Here is a 17,904-nt window from a genome sequence, read left to right as displayed (position 1 = left end):
AATTGTGGTCTTCGCCAGAAGCTTCTTCTGGATATTAAGGTTATGGATTCCACAAACCAACCGACTGCACGACATGCCACTAAGCATGGCCCCCAACTCAGTGCTCAGCAAGCTGATGAAGTCTGTCTATGAAGGCTGAGACAGACTCTTTATGGACCCTCACTAATAATAATAAATCGCTTATTGTCACAAGTCGGCTTCAATGAAGTTACTGCGAAAAGCCCCTAGTCGCCACACTCCGGCGCCTGCTCGGGGAGGCCGGTACAGGAATTGAACCCGCGCCACTGGTCTTGTTCTGCATTACAAGTCAGCTGTTTAGCCCACTGTGCTGAACCAGCCTCTACAGAGATAAACCTAAAACTTTGGGAGAATAATCAAGGGCCTTGGGTTGAAATATTCTTTAACCAATTTCACTATCTGGTCAACGATCTCTTATCTACTCTTTTACCAATTTAAACACCTTAACTTGATCGCCTCTCCACTATTAAAATTCAAAAGGGAACACAATCCATGTTTATACAGTCTGTCATCATCTTTAAGCCCTGGTAAAATTCTGATGAGTCTGCACTGTACCTTTCCAAGGCCAATGTTTCTTTCCTGGACTCCAAATGGTACATGTCCAGAGCAAAGTCTACCGATAACCATGAAACCATTATCGATTGGTGTCCTTCAGAGAAGGAAATGTGCTCTCCTCATCTGGTCTGGCCTGCATGTGACTCCAGATGAACAGCAAGTGGTTGACTCATAACAGCCACTCAGTTTGTGGACAATTAGGGACAGGCAACAAATGCTGGCCTTTCCAGCAAAGCTCATATCCCATGAAAAACTAACATTAAATACTACATTCTTTAAGGCTTTTAGATTCTGTGAACCTACGATCCAATTTTTAGTGATTTAAGTACATTGACACCGAATTTTCCTTTGCTGCTCTTCAGCTCCGAGACTACAAATAGGGCAAAATTAGGACACGAATCGACAATGGTTTCATGGTTATCGGTAGACTTTCCAGATCATTAGTGAATACAAATTTCAGCATCTGTTGTGGTGTGATTCTAACCCATGTCCCCAGAGCAGTACCCTGGTTACTGGGTATTATAAAATATTCCAAAGTCTTGGCTTCCTTCCAAGTGTATGTCCTCACACTTCGGCACATATAATGCCATCTGCCAGAGCTTTCCTCCCTACTTTCTTTCCCAATCTACAAAACGTGCTGTGCTTCCTAACCTCATATCATCCAAAAACCTTGATATAAAATTCTCCATTATAAATGCACACAATTTAGATAGTGGGAAATTGCGGACATAGTACATAGAAACATAGGGTTTAGGAGCAGAAGCAGGCATTTCAGCCCTTTGAGCCTGCTCCAACATTCAATCAGAATGGCTGACCTCTTCCTGGTCACAAATCCACCTCCCGACCTGTTTCCCATATCCCTTAAAAAAAAAAAATCAGAAGCGTATCTATCTCCTTCTTGAAACCATTTAATGATTAAGACTCTGCCGCACTATGGGGCACCGAGTCCCACACATTCCCCGCCCTCTGCGATAAGTAGTTCCTCCTCATCTCAGTTTTAAATGTACCATCTCTCAACCTATAACTGTGACCCATTGTTCCAGATTGTCCCATAAAGTGGAACATTTGGTCTAAGTTTACTTTATCAATCCCTTTTAGTATTTTATATACCTCGATCAGATTCCCTTGCATCCTCCTGCACTCCAGCGAGTATAAGCCCAAACCATTTATCTCTCCTCATACGTCAACCCAGTCATCTCTGGAATCAATCTGGTGAACCTCCTTTGAACTGCCTCCAATGCCACCACATCCTTCCTCAAGTAAGGAGACCAAAACTGGACACAATACTCCAGATGTGGTCTCACCAACACCCTATACAATTGCAACAACAGTTCTCTACTTTTATGATAGACCTTTTGCAATAAACACTAAAATTCCGTTTGCATTTTTTTGCTACATCTGCATACTGACTTTCTGCAATTCCTGAACAAAGACACCCAGACCCCTCTGCCCAGACGCATTTTTAATCTGCTTTCCATTTAGATAATAATTTGCCTTTCTATTTTTTCGGCCAAAATGGATAACCTCACATTTATCCACATTAAATTTTGGCCCATTCTCCTAGCCTACCTGTATATCCCTCCGTAAATTCTTATTTCCTCTTCACTGCCTGCTTTCCCACTTGTTTTAGTACAGATGCCTCAGGAACATCGTTGGTAATATTCCATCTATCAGAGAACCAATAATTTATCCCTGTTCCCTGTCTCCAACTTCCCGACTATTCTGCCCGCGCCGCTGCCCCCACAGAACATTGATATTTACAATCATATGAAAATAACAAAGAGAAAGGCTAACTGACCATCACATCTGCCTCATACATGCGACGGCACGGTAGCACAGTGGTTGGCACTGTTGCTTCACAGCACCAGGAACCTAGCTTGGGTCACTGCAGTGCAGAGTCTGCGCGTTCTCCCAGTGTCTGTGTGGGTTTCCTCTGGGTGCTCCAGTTTTCTCCCACAAGTCCCAAAAGACGTGCTTGTTAGGTGAATTGGCCATTCTGAATTCTCCTGTGTACCTGAACAGGTGCTGGAGTGTGATGACTAGGGGCTTTTCACAGTAACTTCATTGCGGTGTTAATATAAACCTACTTGTGACACTAATAAAGATTATTAAAATACAGATATGATGCCTTCGGATGGTCACTTCCCCACGCACCAACATTTTTTTAAGGCAGAAAACCTACATGACCAATTTAAGGGGAAAGAATCTAGAATTCCGGATCTCAAAATATCATAGGTTACTCCACACAAGTAGGGCGGGCACAATATAAACCATTATTCAAATATCATTTCACTTTTACTTAATGCAGCTAAATTATGACAGGTAACAGGCAGATTTTACATTGCTTTTGGAAGTACAACAAAGTACATTACCTGGATTTGTGCTCTATTTCCAGCAGTGATGTTGGAAACTGTCCAGCAAGCTTCCTTCCGTATAGATTCTTTTGGGCTGCTCAATAAATGAAGGAGGCAGGGAAGTGCAGAGCAATTCAAAATCACCTAAATTAAGTAATAAAACATTAAAATTGAGAGACATTGCTACTTAGTAATATAGAGATGTAACAGTTGTCACAATTTAATGTCCAAACTCAAATTAAAAGAGTAGCCCAAAAGCGTGCAAACAAAAACATTTTAAACTTCAGTCTCTCCAACTCAATTTAACTACTATTATGATCCTCATGGAAACCAATAGCCTAAAAGAACCAATTTACCAAATTCACCCAAAGGAAGATACTGATAGACAAGATTTCACATTTCATAACTTTTCCATGTAACAATTAAACACCAATTAACAGCCACATTATATTTAATAGAAATTATAAAAGCACATTTCAAATAGCCAATACAACAAAGATGGATTTCATGGCTTTACTATGGATAACCTTAGACATGGGGTCATATTCAGCCACAAAGTTGTTCAAAACTGTCTCTCTCAGATAAGAGTTCCACTTCCTATTTCCAGGCATTTCACCTCCTGTAGCCACTCTCAACCTATTTGGGACCTACGGGCAAAGTCATCAGCAAAATGGTCAGCTCTGTTTAATTAGTCCTTTCCAAATAACTGAAGCAGCACAGTAACACAACTTTTCTTATCCTCATTCCCAGATTCAGCCTTCCAACACACAACTCTCCTCAGCCTGTCTGCACTACTCCGCCAGTGAAATCTATCTGATGATTCTTAGTCTTCGCCCCGCCCCCCCTCCCCAGCTCCCACAAAGAACCTCCATTTCCTTAGCAACCGGAGATATCAGCCAGATTTCCCAGCAATTTGATGCGACATCTAGAAACCTAAAGTCATAACCGCCTTTCCCAGATACCTAAAGTTTTCATTTCTCTTTCAATTAGAGATTGTCTCAAAAAATACTAGACTCTGAAACCAAGGCCAGTGCATACACAAGGTTGGATACGCTCACAGTGGATTTCAACATATTAGATATATTTTAGAAAAGACTAGAACTGGTGAAGTGGGCTCCACATATTTAGTTTATAGCACAGAAAGTGCACTATATTGTCAGCAAATAAAAATTTCAGAAAACATTATTGCAGCAGAATTTAAATATTTTGATTCTGCTGTAGAAAATAATGTTATTCTTATTTCAATATAACTAACACATTATATTCCTAGAAGGAAAATATATAGTCCCTTATATACCTACGGAGCAAAAAAAAAAAAGACAGATCCTTGCTTAAGTAAATGATTGCACATTATATTAATCATATTACTTGTAATGATCTTAAAAGGTCAGATTGTCTCTAAATATCTCCACTTTGTGTGAAAATGACCGGTAGATAAATAATGTGGCAAATTCTGTGGGTTTGGATATAGGTGTAGGGGTCAGGGTATGACATTATATCATAGGAAAATGAGAAATCAGAGGAAATGCTGGCTCTAACGTGGCAATTTCTGCTTTTAATTAACTTCAGTGAATTAAGCTTCATGCACAAAAGCCACTCGCATGAGGCAGGCTGTTAATTTCAATGGTAGTCACTCAATTACAGTGTTACATATCAAATTGCAAAAGCTATGTTATGTGTGGGCCCACAAGTTTCCTGGGATTTCTGGAACTTACCAGTAAAGTGAAACAAGAATACTATGACATTTGAGAGGCTTGTGTCATGACCGGGATATTTTCTTCCGTGATCACTCGCCAGCGAGTATGATTGTCCACCTAAGAAACTCTGTGTTACTGGTCATGGGTTCTGTGGGTCCTTGCCTGGCTGATGAGACGATGCTGGAGCCGCATCTTCAATCACATACTTGGCAGATGCTTCTGGGAGGTGGGATTGGTTCATGGACTTTAGATGCCTGACATTCCTTTCTCTGGCTACTTTCCCAGACCTCGTTGTGTTGTCAGGTGTCGTCTCAATCTCTTCGGAGCAAGGGTCTCCCAGGTGTTGATGTCGATGTTGCTTTTCTTGAGGTAAGCCTTAGGACATCTTTAAAGCGCTTCCCTTTTCCTCCGCTTGTTTGGGAGCCTTTCTTGAGTTTAGCAAAGATGATTTGCTTTGGCAGTCGGAACTCTGACATGCTAAGCACATGGCCAGCCGAGTGGAGTTGGTATTGGATGATAATGGCCTTGATGCTGGTACTCTTGACTTCAAGGATGCTGGCGTTAGTCCGCCTATCCTCCCAGCTGATGCAAGAATCCGTCTTCAGGACCTTGAGATGGCACCTATCCTTGGCTCAGGTTTCTGAGCCGTAGAGTTGGGAGGACGACTGTTTTATACACAAGGATCTTGGTGTCAGAATGGAGCCAAAGACTCTGGTCGTTCGGTGTTTGAAGGAGGCGCTCACAGGTTGTATACGATATTGGAGAGGTGGCTCCTCAGGTAGGAAACATTCCACGTATGGTAGTTTCTCCGTTGATAGTGATGGAGGGAAAGACCGGATCTTGCCTGGAAATAGGTTGGTAAAAGACGCGAGTCTTCTTGAGGTTGAGGCCAAGACCAATTCTTTGGTATGCCTCTGCAAAGGCGTTGAACAGGATTTGGAGATTCTCTTCTGAATGGAGATGGTGATGTCATCTGTATACTGAATTTCCATGAGCGATGTTAATTTTGTTTTGTTCTGTTACCTGTGGGCCCAAGAGTTTCCTGGAACTTCTGGAACTCACCACTAAAATTAAGCAAGAACATGGCGACATTCAAGAGCCTTAAGCCATGACCACCATATACACCAATAAGCACTCTTATTCACAACTGCTTTCTTACCTGCCCTTGTGAAAGTGTTTGTTCCAAGTCGTTGTGCTGACAGGTTACTTTATACACTTTGATACCTCTATAGTTAGAAAAGTCATTTCCATATACACTTGATACATCTGATCTGCAATTAGATCAGCAGGAATACTGCTTGTAATGTCAGACTGGAACTTAGGCAAGGATCAAGATAACCATCAGCAGCAGAAACAGTACCTGCGCTAGCAGAAGTAGGAAGAGCTGCACTAGCAACAGGAACATATGCCACACCAACACTCTCTTGATAGGAGAGGGATCAGCAGTGAGGTAGTTTTCAGAGAAAAAAAATCACAGTGCAGAGGACCTACAGGCAGAGAATGAGCTTCTCTGACATGTCTTAACAGTGTGTCTGTACTCTGTGTTGCACCAGGTGATGGCAGACATTTGCAGTTTGCTAGAACAAGACATGTTGACAAGTGGGCCTGGTGGCCATGCGTTGGAAGTCACTGTCAAAGTCTTTTTTATATAAATTTAGAGTGCCCAATTCTTTTTTTCTAATTAAGGGGCAATTTACCATGGCCAACTGACCACACAGACACGGGGAGAATGTGCAAACTCCACACGGACAGTGCCCCGTGGCTGTGAACATGCCCGGGCCCACAGCGCATGAGACAGCAGTGCTAACCACTGCGCCATCGTGCTGCCCCTTGGCTGTCAAAGTCAACACTACTCCCAGCTGCTTTGCCTCTTAATTCTCGCAGGACTCTGCTAGAGACATTTGTAGAATCTTGCATTCATGAGCCCACAAATGCACAAGACTGATGGTTTATTTGACAGTGTAGGCAATTATGTGCACTTCTCTTGCAATGACAACATTCAGAAAGAGTTGAAGCTTGGTTTCATAGATCATAGAATTTACAGTGCATAGAATTTACAGTTTGCAGTTCTACTTGGTCTCCTGCACATATTATGATGGACTCCTGCACATATTATGATGAAGCAAAGTCACATTGGACACAAAATGTTAACGCTGTTTCTCTGTCTACAGATGCTGCTAGATCGACTACGTTTTTCCAGCACTTGTTTTGTTTTCAGATTTCCTGCATCTGCAGTAGTTTGCTCTTAATAACCGTAATAACGACATCTGAATCGTCCTGGAGTCATCAACTCATAAGAGCTTCCACTCCATCAATGTGCAATTGCCATGTAACCACAAAAATATATTTATGCCCATGTGCAAAAAGGTTCCTGCTGCTTTCGACCTAGGGCAGCCCATCCTCTCCAATCTCTTTTCACCTTGAAGCAAACATACTTGCTTGGCTGCTGAGAGACAAGTAATAACCATTTAAAACATGGTTGTCACTCATGGGGAACCCAACCACAGGCTCTTGAGCAGTACAATGAAAACCAGACACATAAGTTGACATGCTGCAGATGCCTGGAGCGATCTGGATGCACACTTCGGTACACACCATTCAGGATATCCATCATTGTTATGGTATGCGGTACTCAGCAAAAAGATGTCTGCCATTCCCTGAGGCACCCCCTTTCCCCCACAGCACTCCACAAAGTTAAAGTCAAGCCCAAGATTTCAAGTAATGAGATGAATGACCACATATCAATTTGAATGAATCGGCCTTGAGAAACAATAGACCGACCAAGGTAAATGTCTACTTTTGCGATCTTTACCATCCCCCTAAAACAGAACAGGCAGGCAGAGCCTTGATTTAGCATCACAACTAGAGGAAAACTTCACAGAACCCTCGGAATACCACACTGAAATATATATCCCGATTATATATTTAGGACCTGGGTGGAGATTGAACCGGTGACTTTACAGCTCAGTCAAAATGACACTTATAACCCAAGACCAAAGTAAAAAATGCAACTGGATAATAATAAAAATGCCACATGTACTTTGGAAGGGTAGTTAACTTTTACAGGCAAAACGTATCAAGAAATATCTGATACAATTGATTTCAAGACCAAAGGGTAAAAAAGCTATATACGGACATGGAAAATACTATGTTTCAGTATTAGATTCACAAATAATAATTTATGTACAGAAATTGCAGTTGTGCTGAAGAGATGGTGAAATTAAGTCTCACAAATATACTGCGAATCTGAAGGGCAGAATTTTTTAAAATGTTCTCACCTGTGTTTGGATGTCATCGCCAGTAACTATGTTTCCTACAGCTCTCAGTGCAGGTGAGACAACCTTATAATCATTATGCCTATTAAAGAAGTGCAGGGCAAATTAGCGCTACTCATTGCTAAATTTCAAAGGAAATTATCGAAAAACTTTTTTCCAGCAAGAGTAGACGTACAGAACACAACTGATTTTTATTAAAAACTAAGCCCTCTTATTTAAGGCAATGAACACTATTGCTGCCAAATCAGATATACTTTAAAAAAATTTAAACTATGCAAGACAGAAGTTTTATGAAATTAATAGTAACATTCTTTTAGATTACTTCCTACTATAGGAACCTATCCAAACATTATGACCATGGTCACTAGTTTATAATGACTACGTCAAATTCAATTCTTTAATTATATGGGATTGAGATTTCTGCTGGTTAGAAAAATTACATCCCACAATTCCCAGAAAATCATAAATCTTCTGATTTAAATAAAATATTTGAGACAGAAAAAGGCCAACATATCAAAAGCCAAGAAAGAAAATCTAGATACTTACATCAAAAGCTCCACTAATCGTCTGCAAACTCCAGAATCAATAACTATTTGTATTTTCTCATTGGGTCCATCGGAAAGATAAGAAAGGGCCCAGCAAGCATCAGCCAAGACATCAGGATCACTGCTAAATAAAAGTCTTGACAACACGTTCAAGCAAGGTGATACCTAAAACAGGACAATAGAAACATTGATAAGATGTACGCTGATTTAAGTCACTGCACAATGGAGCAGCTTTACTCAGGTTCAAGGTTGTTGGAAGGATCTGAACAATTCTGAAGACACATTGAGATTATTTTCACCAATTTGAATGTTGTGCGTTCTATCGCTAGAATGGAGATGAGTTCTTGAAGGCACAAGCAAGTAATTATTTAAATTTCAAGAAACAGAAGAGTGATTGGGACACAGTCTGAAGAAATAATTAAAACATTTTAAGAGCTTCAAAGTTTAGCAGTTACTTCAATACTGAAAATGTTATTAGGTTTGTGAAATGTTCCAATGTAAAAAAAAAAATGTCTTAAGCTATACCTTTTCAAAATCTGGAGGTGGATTCTTTCCTCTACACAGGTTGGACAAAGCCCACACAGCATTTCTTGTTGTAGTAAGACGGTTCGACTTAGTTAATAGCCTGAGTTTCAAAAAGTCTACATTAGAAAAAAAAACTAACAAGGTAGCAATACTATATTTTTTACTCTTAATTACAGAGCCACAGCACTTATCAACATACTAAAACTGATTTATTCAAATGACTTTGATGACAACGGTCTGGTAACACCTCAAATGTTTTACCCTTTGCTTTAAAAATACATGATGTGGAGATGCCGGCGCTGGACTGGGGTGAGCACAGTAAGAAGTCTTACAACACCTGAGGAAGGAGCAGTGCTCCGAAAGCTAGTGATTCGAAACAAACCTGTTGGGTTAAAAATATTTAACAGGTTTAGGAGAAATAATACGGGCCAATATATTCATGGAGGCTGCAGGGAAGATCTGGGCCCAGTGAGGGGGACCAGAGAGTTGGGATGAGCCTTAGGGTGGGAGGGATTGTGTCTGTACAATAGTTACCCAGATGTTAGAAGAGATTTTAATTCTTCCAATTTTTTCTGGGTACCTACGAGTGTAACAGAGTTAGCGTTTTAAAATCATATCTTTGGATGGTTCCCAGAGCAGGGCAATTTGTCCAGGGCAAGTTTGCACTTCTGGGCAACTGCTGTGCAAACTTTACCTGTGAAGCTCAGAGGGGGGCTCCACATCTTTGCCATACCTCCTAATCCAAAGCTGGAAAGTTTGGAAGTTACAGCCCGATGAAACTCATCTTTCAGGCTACCTCTACAAATCTGATTCATCCAATGTGTATGTGGATGAAACTCTACAAGCCCTCAAATGCTTCTTCCCATTTACTCCAACCTGCAGTGATGTTAATGTTAGTAGGTTTATAAACTATTCACACAATTGACTTCTTACCACTGCCATTTCTTATCTTACCCAAGCTGGTTCTACATTGATCTTTAGAATGAAGGTCATCTCACTATTGTACTAATGCTATCCTTAATTAACAGAGAAACCTCACCACCTTTTCCTAGCTTCCTGCCCTTCTGAAACATCAAGTATCCTGTAAAGTTTTAGGTTTTGTCCCCTTGCAGCCAAGTCTCTGCAATGCTATCAAGTTATATTTATTTGTATACACATATTTTGTTGGTCTACTGCCATGAACTTACTGCAAGAGAGGAGGAAGAATTCCACAATTTAATACAAAGTCTCTGCATTCCGCATTGTCCCCCGCAATGTTGCCCAGAGCCCACACTGCCTGGAAGACAATACAACAATCAAAACCATTGAAAGGTATGCCCACTTTAAAAAAGTTATACTTTTACATTTAAGAGGGATTAACATGCTACAAAAGCAATTTTTGCAGAACACAGAATTAGGTCACAGACTGGCACGTTGGGGAACAAAAAAATTTTTTTTTTCAAATGAGAGGCATTGAGTATTGTTAATGGGCTTCATATTATGAAAGGACAAAATAAGAAAACACATGAAAAAAGGTCTTCCTACCCTTTTCATTTACTCAGTGTACTTGAACTTTACATTCAGGAAACAGTAAACATCAACATTCACTACAATAGAAACGTCACTTTCCAACAAGATAAAATCATTCCAAAGTTTAATGTTTGAATGTCAAAAGGTACTTCCATAATGTGACAAAACTGATGTGCAGTTTTTCCTTTCATTAATTTATTGCTGTTGGGGAGGGAGGGGGCAGGAATGATCAACACCATTTGACTATTAAAAAAGAATGAATTGGATATAAAATTATATTTAAGAATTAAAAAATATAAAGCAGAGAGAGAATACCTGTTCTTGCACATCCTCATATTCAGAGTTAAGTAGCTCAATGAAGATAGGAACGGCATCAGCTTCTATAACTACTTTAGTATGGAGAAATGTCCCAGAAGCAATGTTTGTCAAAGCCCATGCAGCCTCAAACTGCAGATTTAAAAAGGACACAAAAGTTAATATCCAATGCATTACTGTAGCCCCTTTGCCATTACTTAAAACGCTGAAAAGGCATCAGTTTTAGTTTGCTATTATTACACATCTATTTTGCGTGTTCTGGAAAAGACAAATATTTCATTCTAATTATCCAATACTAGTAACTTTGCGCTGTAAGTCACGATATCTATGACTCTATAAAATGAAATAACTTAGAAACATGATACAATTCTCAAGAATACGTTAATGAGGTTGGAGTTATAAAAATATGGGGCAGGATTTTCCTCCCACCGGCACCAGATTTCTGGTGTGTTGCATGCGCGGGATTCTCGCCAATGGGGTTTCCCATTGTGGGCAGCCGCACGCCGTCGGGAAATCCCCAGGCTGCCGGCGCAACGGAGAATCCAGCCGGTGACTTTAATCGAGTCAGTGCAATACAACGTTTCAGAGGCCTGCAGCTGAAACATCTGAAATTGCCAATCGTAAATTATCTGAGAGGCTATATGTGGCCGGAAAGTGGAGCTGAGTCCACAAAAGATCAGCCATGATCTCATTGAATGGCGGAGCAGGCTCGAGGGGGCCAGGTGGCCTACTCCTGCTCCTAGTTCTTATGTTTGGTTGATGGACAATTCTCATTGAACTGAAATTCTGCTATCAACCACTTTCCACACTGAAAAAGTAAATGCACTAAAACATCGGCCAGTGGTGAATCTTTTTCATTCAAAGGAAATAGCTAAAATAGATTGTTTTTGTTAAATAAGTTTAATTGTTTAAAACAAAAAACGTGAGCAACCTTTTTCTTCACTCAAGTATTGTGGTTGTAAGGAACTCTCTTGTGAATCCTCGATGGACTCTTTGTTTCCGTTTTGATTCCTGTTCTTTTGGCTATTATAATTCCTGGGGCCCACACATTTAATTTAAAAAAAGTAGGAGATGCTGACATTAGCTGCGGCACTTCTGGACAAGACTTTGCTGGCAACCAATCAGTTCCATTGCAAACCTGGAACCAAACAGATTCTCCATGTAGATTGGTTTGGATTCCTCAGTGTTTTTGCTTTCAATTTCATTTTGGTGCTGCAGAGCTAAACTTAATCTTTTTGAGTCTCTCTCTCCCAGAAGAGGGAAATTCTCTCTTAAATCATGGCTGGAACTCCCTTCAGGTACACAGAGCAATTTATGAGTACTCAAAGCCTGAAGAGGGAGTTGGTGGAAGGGGAACTTTTCGGATTCCTGTCCCATTAAAGATACCGGACCACACACAAGCCTCGGAAAAACTGCTGCTCTAATATTCTGTTTAACTGAGACAAGCTGTTGGTGAGTTTGCTGAAGCTGACCACATCTCATAAACTGAGCAGTCCTGAAGTGCATCTTCCGTGGGTAATGCTCAGCCCACTACAAGTTACAGTGTGTCCCCAGAGGGGATCCCACAGCCTGAGTAGTCCAGACCCAAACCATCTCAGAAGGGATCACCGCCCACAAAGGTCATCAAACCCAGCAGTGAAGATCCTCAGATTTCTCAATCCGTTATTTTTTTAACCTTCCTTATCTAAGAATCTAACCTTCCTTATCTAAGAATCTAACATCAGAGGGTAAACTGTGACATGTAGATGTGGTGGGAGGGAAAGGGGGAAGCAAAGGGGTGAAAGGTGGATAAGGTGGGGGGATGGGTAAATATATATAAAGAAAGACAAGAAGGAAAGAAATGGTAAAAGACAATTAAAATGAAATGGGATGAAAACAAATGGGTTGAGTTGGGGTAGAGCTAATCATCTGAAGTTGTTGAATTTGATGTTGAGACCGGAAGGCTGTCGCGTGCCTAACCAGAAGATAAGATGTTCCTCCAGAGGAACATCAAATTCAACAACTTCAGATGATTAGCTCTACCCCATCTCGACCCATTTGTTTTCATCCCATTTCATTTTAACTGTCTTTCACCATTTCTTTCTTGTCTTTCTTTATATATATTTACCCCTCCCCCCATCTTATCCACCTTTCCTTACCCGTTTTCCTCTTTGCTTCTCTCTCTCTCTCCCCCCCCCCCCCCTCCCCCATCTACATGTCAGTCTACCCTCTGATGTTAGATTCTCTGCAGTTTGACCTTTCACACTTTTTGTTCTCTCTGGGGACTGCCATTAGCACTCTTTCCCCTTGGTTTCTGTGGCTATCAGAACCCCATTTTCCTGGGTTTCTGTGGTTATGACTCATCTTTCATTCTCGCTTCACAGTAAAAATATTTCCCACTTTCCCCGTCTTTGGCAAAGGTCATCTGGACTCAAAACGTTAGCTCTTTTCTCTCCCTACAGATGCTGCCAAACCTGCTGAGATTTTCCAGCATTTTTTGTTTGGTTTCAGATTCCAGCATCCGTAGCAATTCATTTTTAGATCAATTATGATCTTATCAAATGTAGGAGTAGGCTCAAAAGGGCTGAAAGGCCTACTCTTGCTCCTCAAGTCCCATGTATCTATGTAGGAAAGGAGCTAATAAACTGAAAAACAAAGAAATGGAAAATAGAAAGAAAATGGAAAACTGAATAGAAAAATCAAAATGTAAAGTGCTAGAAATATTATAGACACCCAAAGATCCTACGTTTCAGGAACTTAAACGGAGAATTAGGAGGGCTAAAGGGACCATGAAATGATTTTAGCAAACATGGCAAGGAACATCCCAAGGCTTTTTAGGCATTTATTAGAAGAGGGTAGCAAGAGAAAGAGTACGCCCATTCAAGGACAATGGAGCGAAGTTATTCCTGTGGAACCACAGGAAGTGGATGAAATCCTTAATGAGTACTTCGTATCGGTATTCACCAGGGAAAAGGATATGATGGATGTTAAAGTCAGGGATAGGTGTGTGAACTCTCTTGAGAACGTCAATATATCAAAGGGGGAAGTGTTGTGTATCCTAAATTGCATGGTGTCCCAAGGGTCTGGTGTGATCTATCCCAGGTTACTGTGGGAAGCCAGTTGGACACAGAACTAGCTTGGTTATAGAAAACAGAGAGAAGCGGTGGAAGGGTGTTTTTCAGAATTGAGATCTGTAACTAGTGGTGTTCTGCAGGGATCAGTGCTGGACCTCTGTTGTTTGTCGTAAATACAAATGATATGGAGGAAAATGTGGGTGGTCTGATCAGTAAGTTTGCGGATGACACGGAGATTGGCAGCGTTGTTGGTAGTGTCGAGGATACTACAGGATATAGATAGATTGGAGACTTGGGCACAGGAATGGCAGATGGAGTTTAATCCGGACAAATGCGAGGTGCTGTATTTTGGAGGATCAAATCCAGGTATGAATTATACTGTAAATGGCAGAACCCTTAGGAACATTAACATATAGAGGAATCTGGGTGTGCAGGTCCACAGTTGCCCGAAAGTGGCAACACAGGTAGCCAAGGTGATTAAGAAGGCATGTGGCATGCGTGCCTTCATCTGTCGAGGCATTGAGTACAGGAGTTGGGAAATCATATTGCAGCTATATAAAACCTTAGTTAGGCCGCATTTGGAGTACTGAGTGCAGTTCTGGTCACATTATCAGAAGGATGTGGAAGGTTTGGAGAAGTGCAAAGGTGGTTCACCAGGATGTTGCCTGGTCTCGAGGATGTTAGCTATGAGGAGAGGTTGAACAAACTAGGATTGTTTCCACTGGACAGACAGAGACTGAGGGGAGACCTGGTAGAAGTCTACAAAATTATGAGGCATTGACAGGGCGGATAGGTTAGAGGCTTTTTCCAAGGGTGGAAGTGTTAATTACAAGGGTGTACAGGTTCAAGGTGAAAGGGGGAAAGTTTAAGAGAGATGTGCGGGGTAGATTTTTCACGCAGAAAGTGATGGGTGCCTGGAACGTTCTACCAGAGGATGTGGTGGAAGCAGGCATATTAGCAACATTAAGAGGCATCTGGGTGGGTACATAAATAGGGAGGAAATAGAGGGACACGTACCAACGGCAGAGTTTTTTTCTTTAAGTTAGTACATCATGATCGGCACAGGCTTGGAGGGCCGAAGAGTCTGTTCCTGTGCTGTACTTTTTTTTGTTCTCGAAATAGGGAAGAAATAACAAAGACCCTAGGAATTATATTCCATGTTTTATTGAGAGCAGATGTGCTGAGGTCAGGACAGTGACTAATACCCCCACCTGCGTAATGGGAGACAGCGAACATGGGTAATACAAATTGGTTAATTTAACATCTATGCGTGGAAATTTTAAAAATCTTTTCATTAAAAATTTAATTAAATTAAATTACTAAATATGTAGATGGAGAAAATAATCAGCAGCAGTCAACACAGGTGGCAAAATTGTATTTGACAGAAGTATTTGAAAAGGCAACAATATAGTAGATGGGGAAATGCTGATGTACAGGATGCAGATTTTCAGAAAGCTTTTGTAAAGATATCCCTGGAAATAATTAATTAGTATTGAATCAGGGAGAAGGCAACAAAACAGCTGCCTCCCTTCTTGCCTTTCACATGCTGCAAGGGGCGGCACAGTGGTTAGCATTGCTGCCTCACAGCGCCAAGGACCCGGGTTCAAATCGGCTTTGGGTGACTGCGTGTGGAGTTTATACTTTTTCCCCAATGTCTGCGTGGGTTTTCTCCGGGTGCTCCAGCTTCCTTCCAGTCCAAAGGTGTGCATGTTAGGTGATTGACCATGCTAAATTGTCCTTTGTGTGCAAAAGTTAGGCTGGGTTATGGGATTTCAAGCGGGGTGGGCCTAGGTAGAATGCTCTTTCGGGTCGTCGTTGCAGACTCGAGTGGCCGAATGGCTTTGTTCTGCACTGTAGGGATTCTATGATCCATCATTGGACCTTTCTATTTCAATTTCTGAGGATAGACTGTCTACTAGTATCCATTACAAACCCACTGGCTCCCACAGCTGCCTCGACTACAGCTCTTCACACCCACATCCTGTAAAGACTCCATCCCATTCTCCCTGTTCCTTCGCCTCCATCACATCTGTTCCGATATTACCACTTTCTAAAACAGTGCTGCTGATATGTCCCCATTCTTCCTTAATTGTGGTTGTCCACCCACTGTGGTCAACAGGGCTCTCAACCATGTCAGACCCATGTCCCCCCCTTGCCCTCCCTCCCAGAACCAGGATAGCGTCCCCCTTGTCCTCATCTTTCACCCCACCAGCCTCCTCATTCAAAGAATCATCCTCCGCCAGTTCTGCCAACTCCAGCATGATGCCATCACCAAACACATCTTCCCCTCACTCCAAGTCAGCATTTTGAAGGGACCGCTCCCTCTGGGCTACTCTGGTCCACTCCTCCATCTTCCCACGGCACCTTCCCATACAATCACAGAAGGCGTAACACATTCCTCTTTACCTCCTCCCTGTTCACCATCCCAGGTCCTAAACACTCTGAAAAGTGAGCCAGCACTTCACATGCAGTTCCTTCAACCTGGTCTACTCTATATTGGAGAGACTAAACACAGACTGGGTGCCCGCTTTGCAGAACACCTCCGGTCCATCCGCAAGTCGGACCCAGACCAGTAGATTTATTCAACAATTTCAATTGGGCAGCACGGTAGCATTGTGGATAGCACAATTGCTTCACAGCACCAGGGTCCCAGGTTCGATTCCTGCTTGGGTCACTGTCTGTGCGGAGTCTACACATCCTCCCAGTGTGTGCGTGGGTTTCCTCCGGGTGCTCCGGTTTCCTCCCACAGTCCAAAGATGTGCAGGTTAGGTGGATTGGCCATGATAAATTGCCCTTAGTGTCCAAAATTGCCCTTCGTGTTGGGCGGGGTTACTGGGTTATGGGGGTAGGGTGGAGGTGTTGACCTTGGGTAGGGTGCTCTTTCCAAGAGCCTGTGCAGACTCGATGGGCCGAATGGCCTCCTTCTGCACTGTAAATTCTATGATAATCTATGAATTGCAGTACATGAATTTCATAGGTCTGATAACTTTGATGCAAACTCATGATAGTTGAGGCATGTATCTGCTCATAGATTTTAAACACAATTTCTAGCAAGACACACAAAATATGAGTGTCTGTTGTAAAGTACAAATATATTCCTATTGCAAATAGATAATTGTTGTGTAGCGCAAATGGCTTGAGATTAACTATTAAAATACATAAACTTTTTAAAAATTAATTACTCACTTGGAGGGTAAAATTCTCATTCCTCTTCAAAAACTCCACAAACCTTGGCACAATACCAGGTGTATTTATGACCTCATCTATGGGAGGATTAGGTTCTGGAAATGAAAAATGATAAAATGTCAAAAGAAAATCCATATCACTATCTTTCCACACTTGTCATCCTGCTTTAGGACAAATGGATCATAGGACAGACGGATCATGGTTAAAAAAATATATATATTTTAGCAACATATGCAGCTTTATTTATAGAAAATTGAATTAATGGCTTGAAGCATCGTTTTGTTTCAAATCACAGGGACAGAATCTCAGATTAATTTAGTCATATGAATCATCACTATTTTAACAGTCACAAAAACGCAGTTACTCTCTGATGGCGGTCAGATCAGATAAATAGTAATCTACGCCAAGCTCTTCGACAGAAAACAAAAACATCTGATTCAAAGAAGAGTATAGATGTGTATGCCAGGAACAGCGTGCCATATCTAAAAAGGTGTCAACCTGGAGAAGCTACAACACAGGACTACTGCAATTCCACAATCAACGGACCAGATCTAAGTTTTGCAGTCCACCCACAACCAGCCCTGAATGTTGGTGGACAATTAAACATTTCATTGGAGGAGGCTCCATAAATATCCCCCTCAATGATGGGGGAGCTGAGCAAAAGTGTAAAAGATAAGGCTGAAGCATTTGCTACATTTGTCAACCAGAAGTGCAGAGGCGATGAAGCATCCCAGCTTCCTCCGGCAGTCCCCAGCATCATGGATGTCATTCTTTAGCAATTCAATGTACTCCAGGTGATATCAAGAAACGTAGCTGTAAAGGCTACAGGCCCTGACAATAGAACTTAAGACTTGTGCTCCAGAGCTTTCTGT

General features: G+C 41.6%; 1 protein-coding gene across 1 annotated transcript in view; it reads right to left on the bottom strand.

The window, feature by feature from the left end:
• The window catches only part of kpna5 (karyopherin alpha 5 (importin alpha 6)), a 57,717-nt gene that overhangs the window by 19,997 nt on the left and 19,816 nt on the right, over window positions 1–17,904 (bottom strand). Inside the window, exons 5-11 of the mRNA XM_072499459.1 lie at window positions 17,033–17,127; window positions 10,794–10,925; window positions 10,157–10,245; window positions 8,970–9,069; window positions 8,446–8,609; window positions 7,903–7,981; window positions 2,946–3,071 (exon numbers count right to left, since the gene is read on the bottom strand). Of these exons, the coding sequence (XP_072355560.1) occupies window positions 2,946–3,071; window positions 7,903–7,981; window positions 8,446–8,609; window positions 8,970–9,069; window positions 10,157–10,245; window positions 10,794–10,925; window positions 17,033–17,127 (785 nt within the window). The remainder of the gene's footprint in view (window positions 1–2,945; window positions 3,072–7,902; window positions 7,982–8,445; window positions 8,610–8,969; window positions 9,070–10,156; window positions 10,246–10,793; window positions 10,926–17,032; window positions 17,128–17,904) is intronic.

This window comes from Scyliorhinus torazame, chromosome 4, assembly GCF_047496885.1.
Source record: "Scyliorhinus torazame isolate Kashiwa2021f chromosome 4, sScyTor2.1, whole genome shotgun sequence".
NCBI classification, from domain to species: domain Eukaryota; kingdom Metazoa; phylum Chordata; class Chondrichthyes; order Carcharhiniformes; family Scyliorhinidae; genus Scyliorhinus; species Scyliorhinus torazame.
This window is presented reverse-complemented; position numbering and strand designations above follow the sequence as displayed.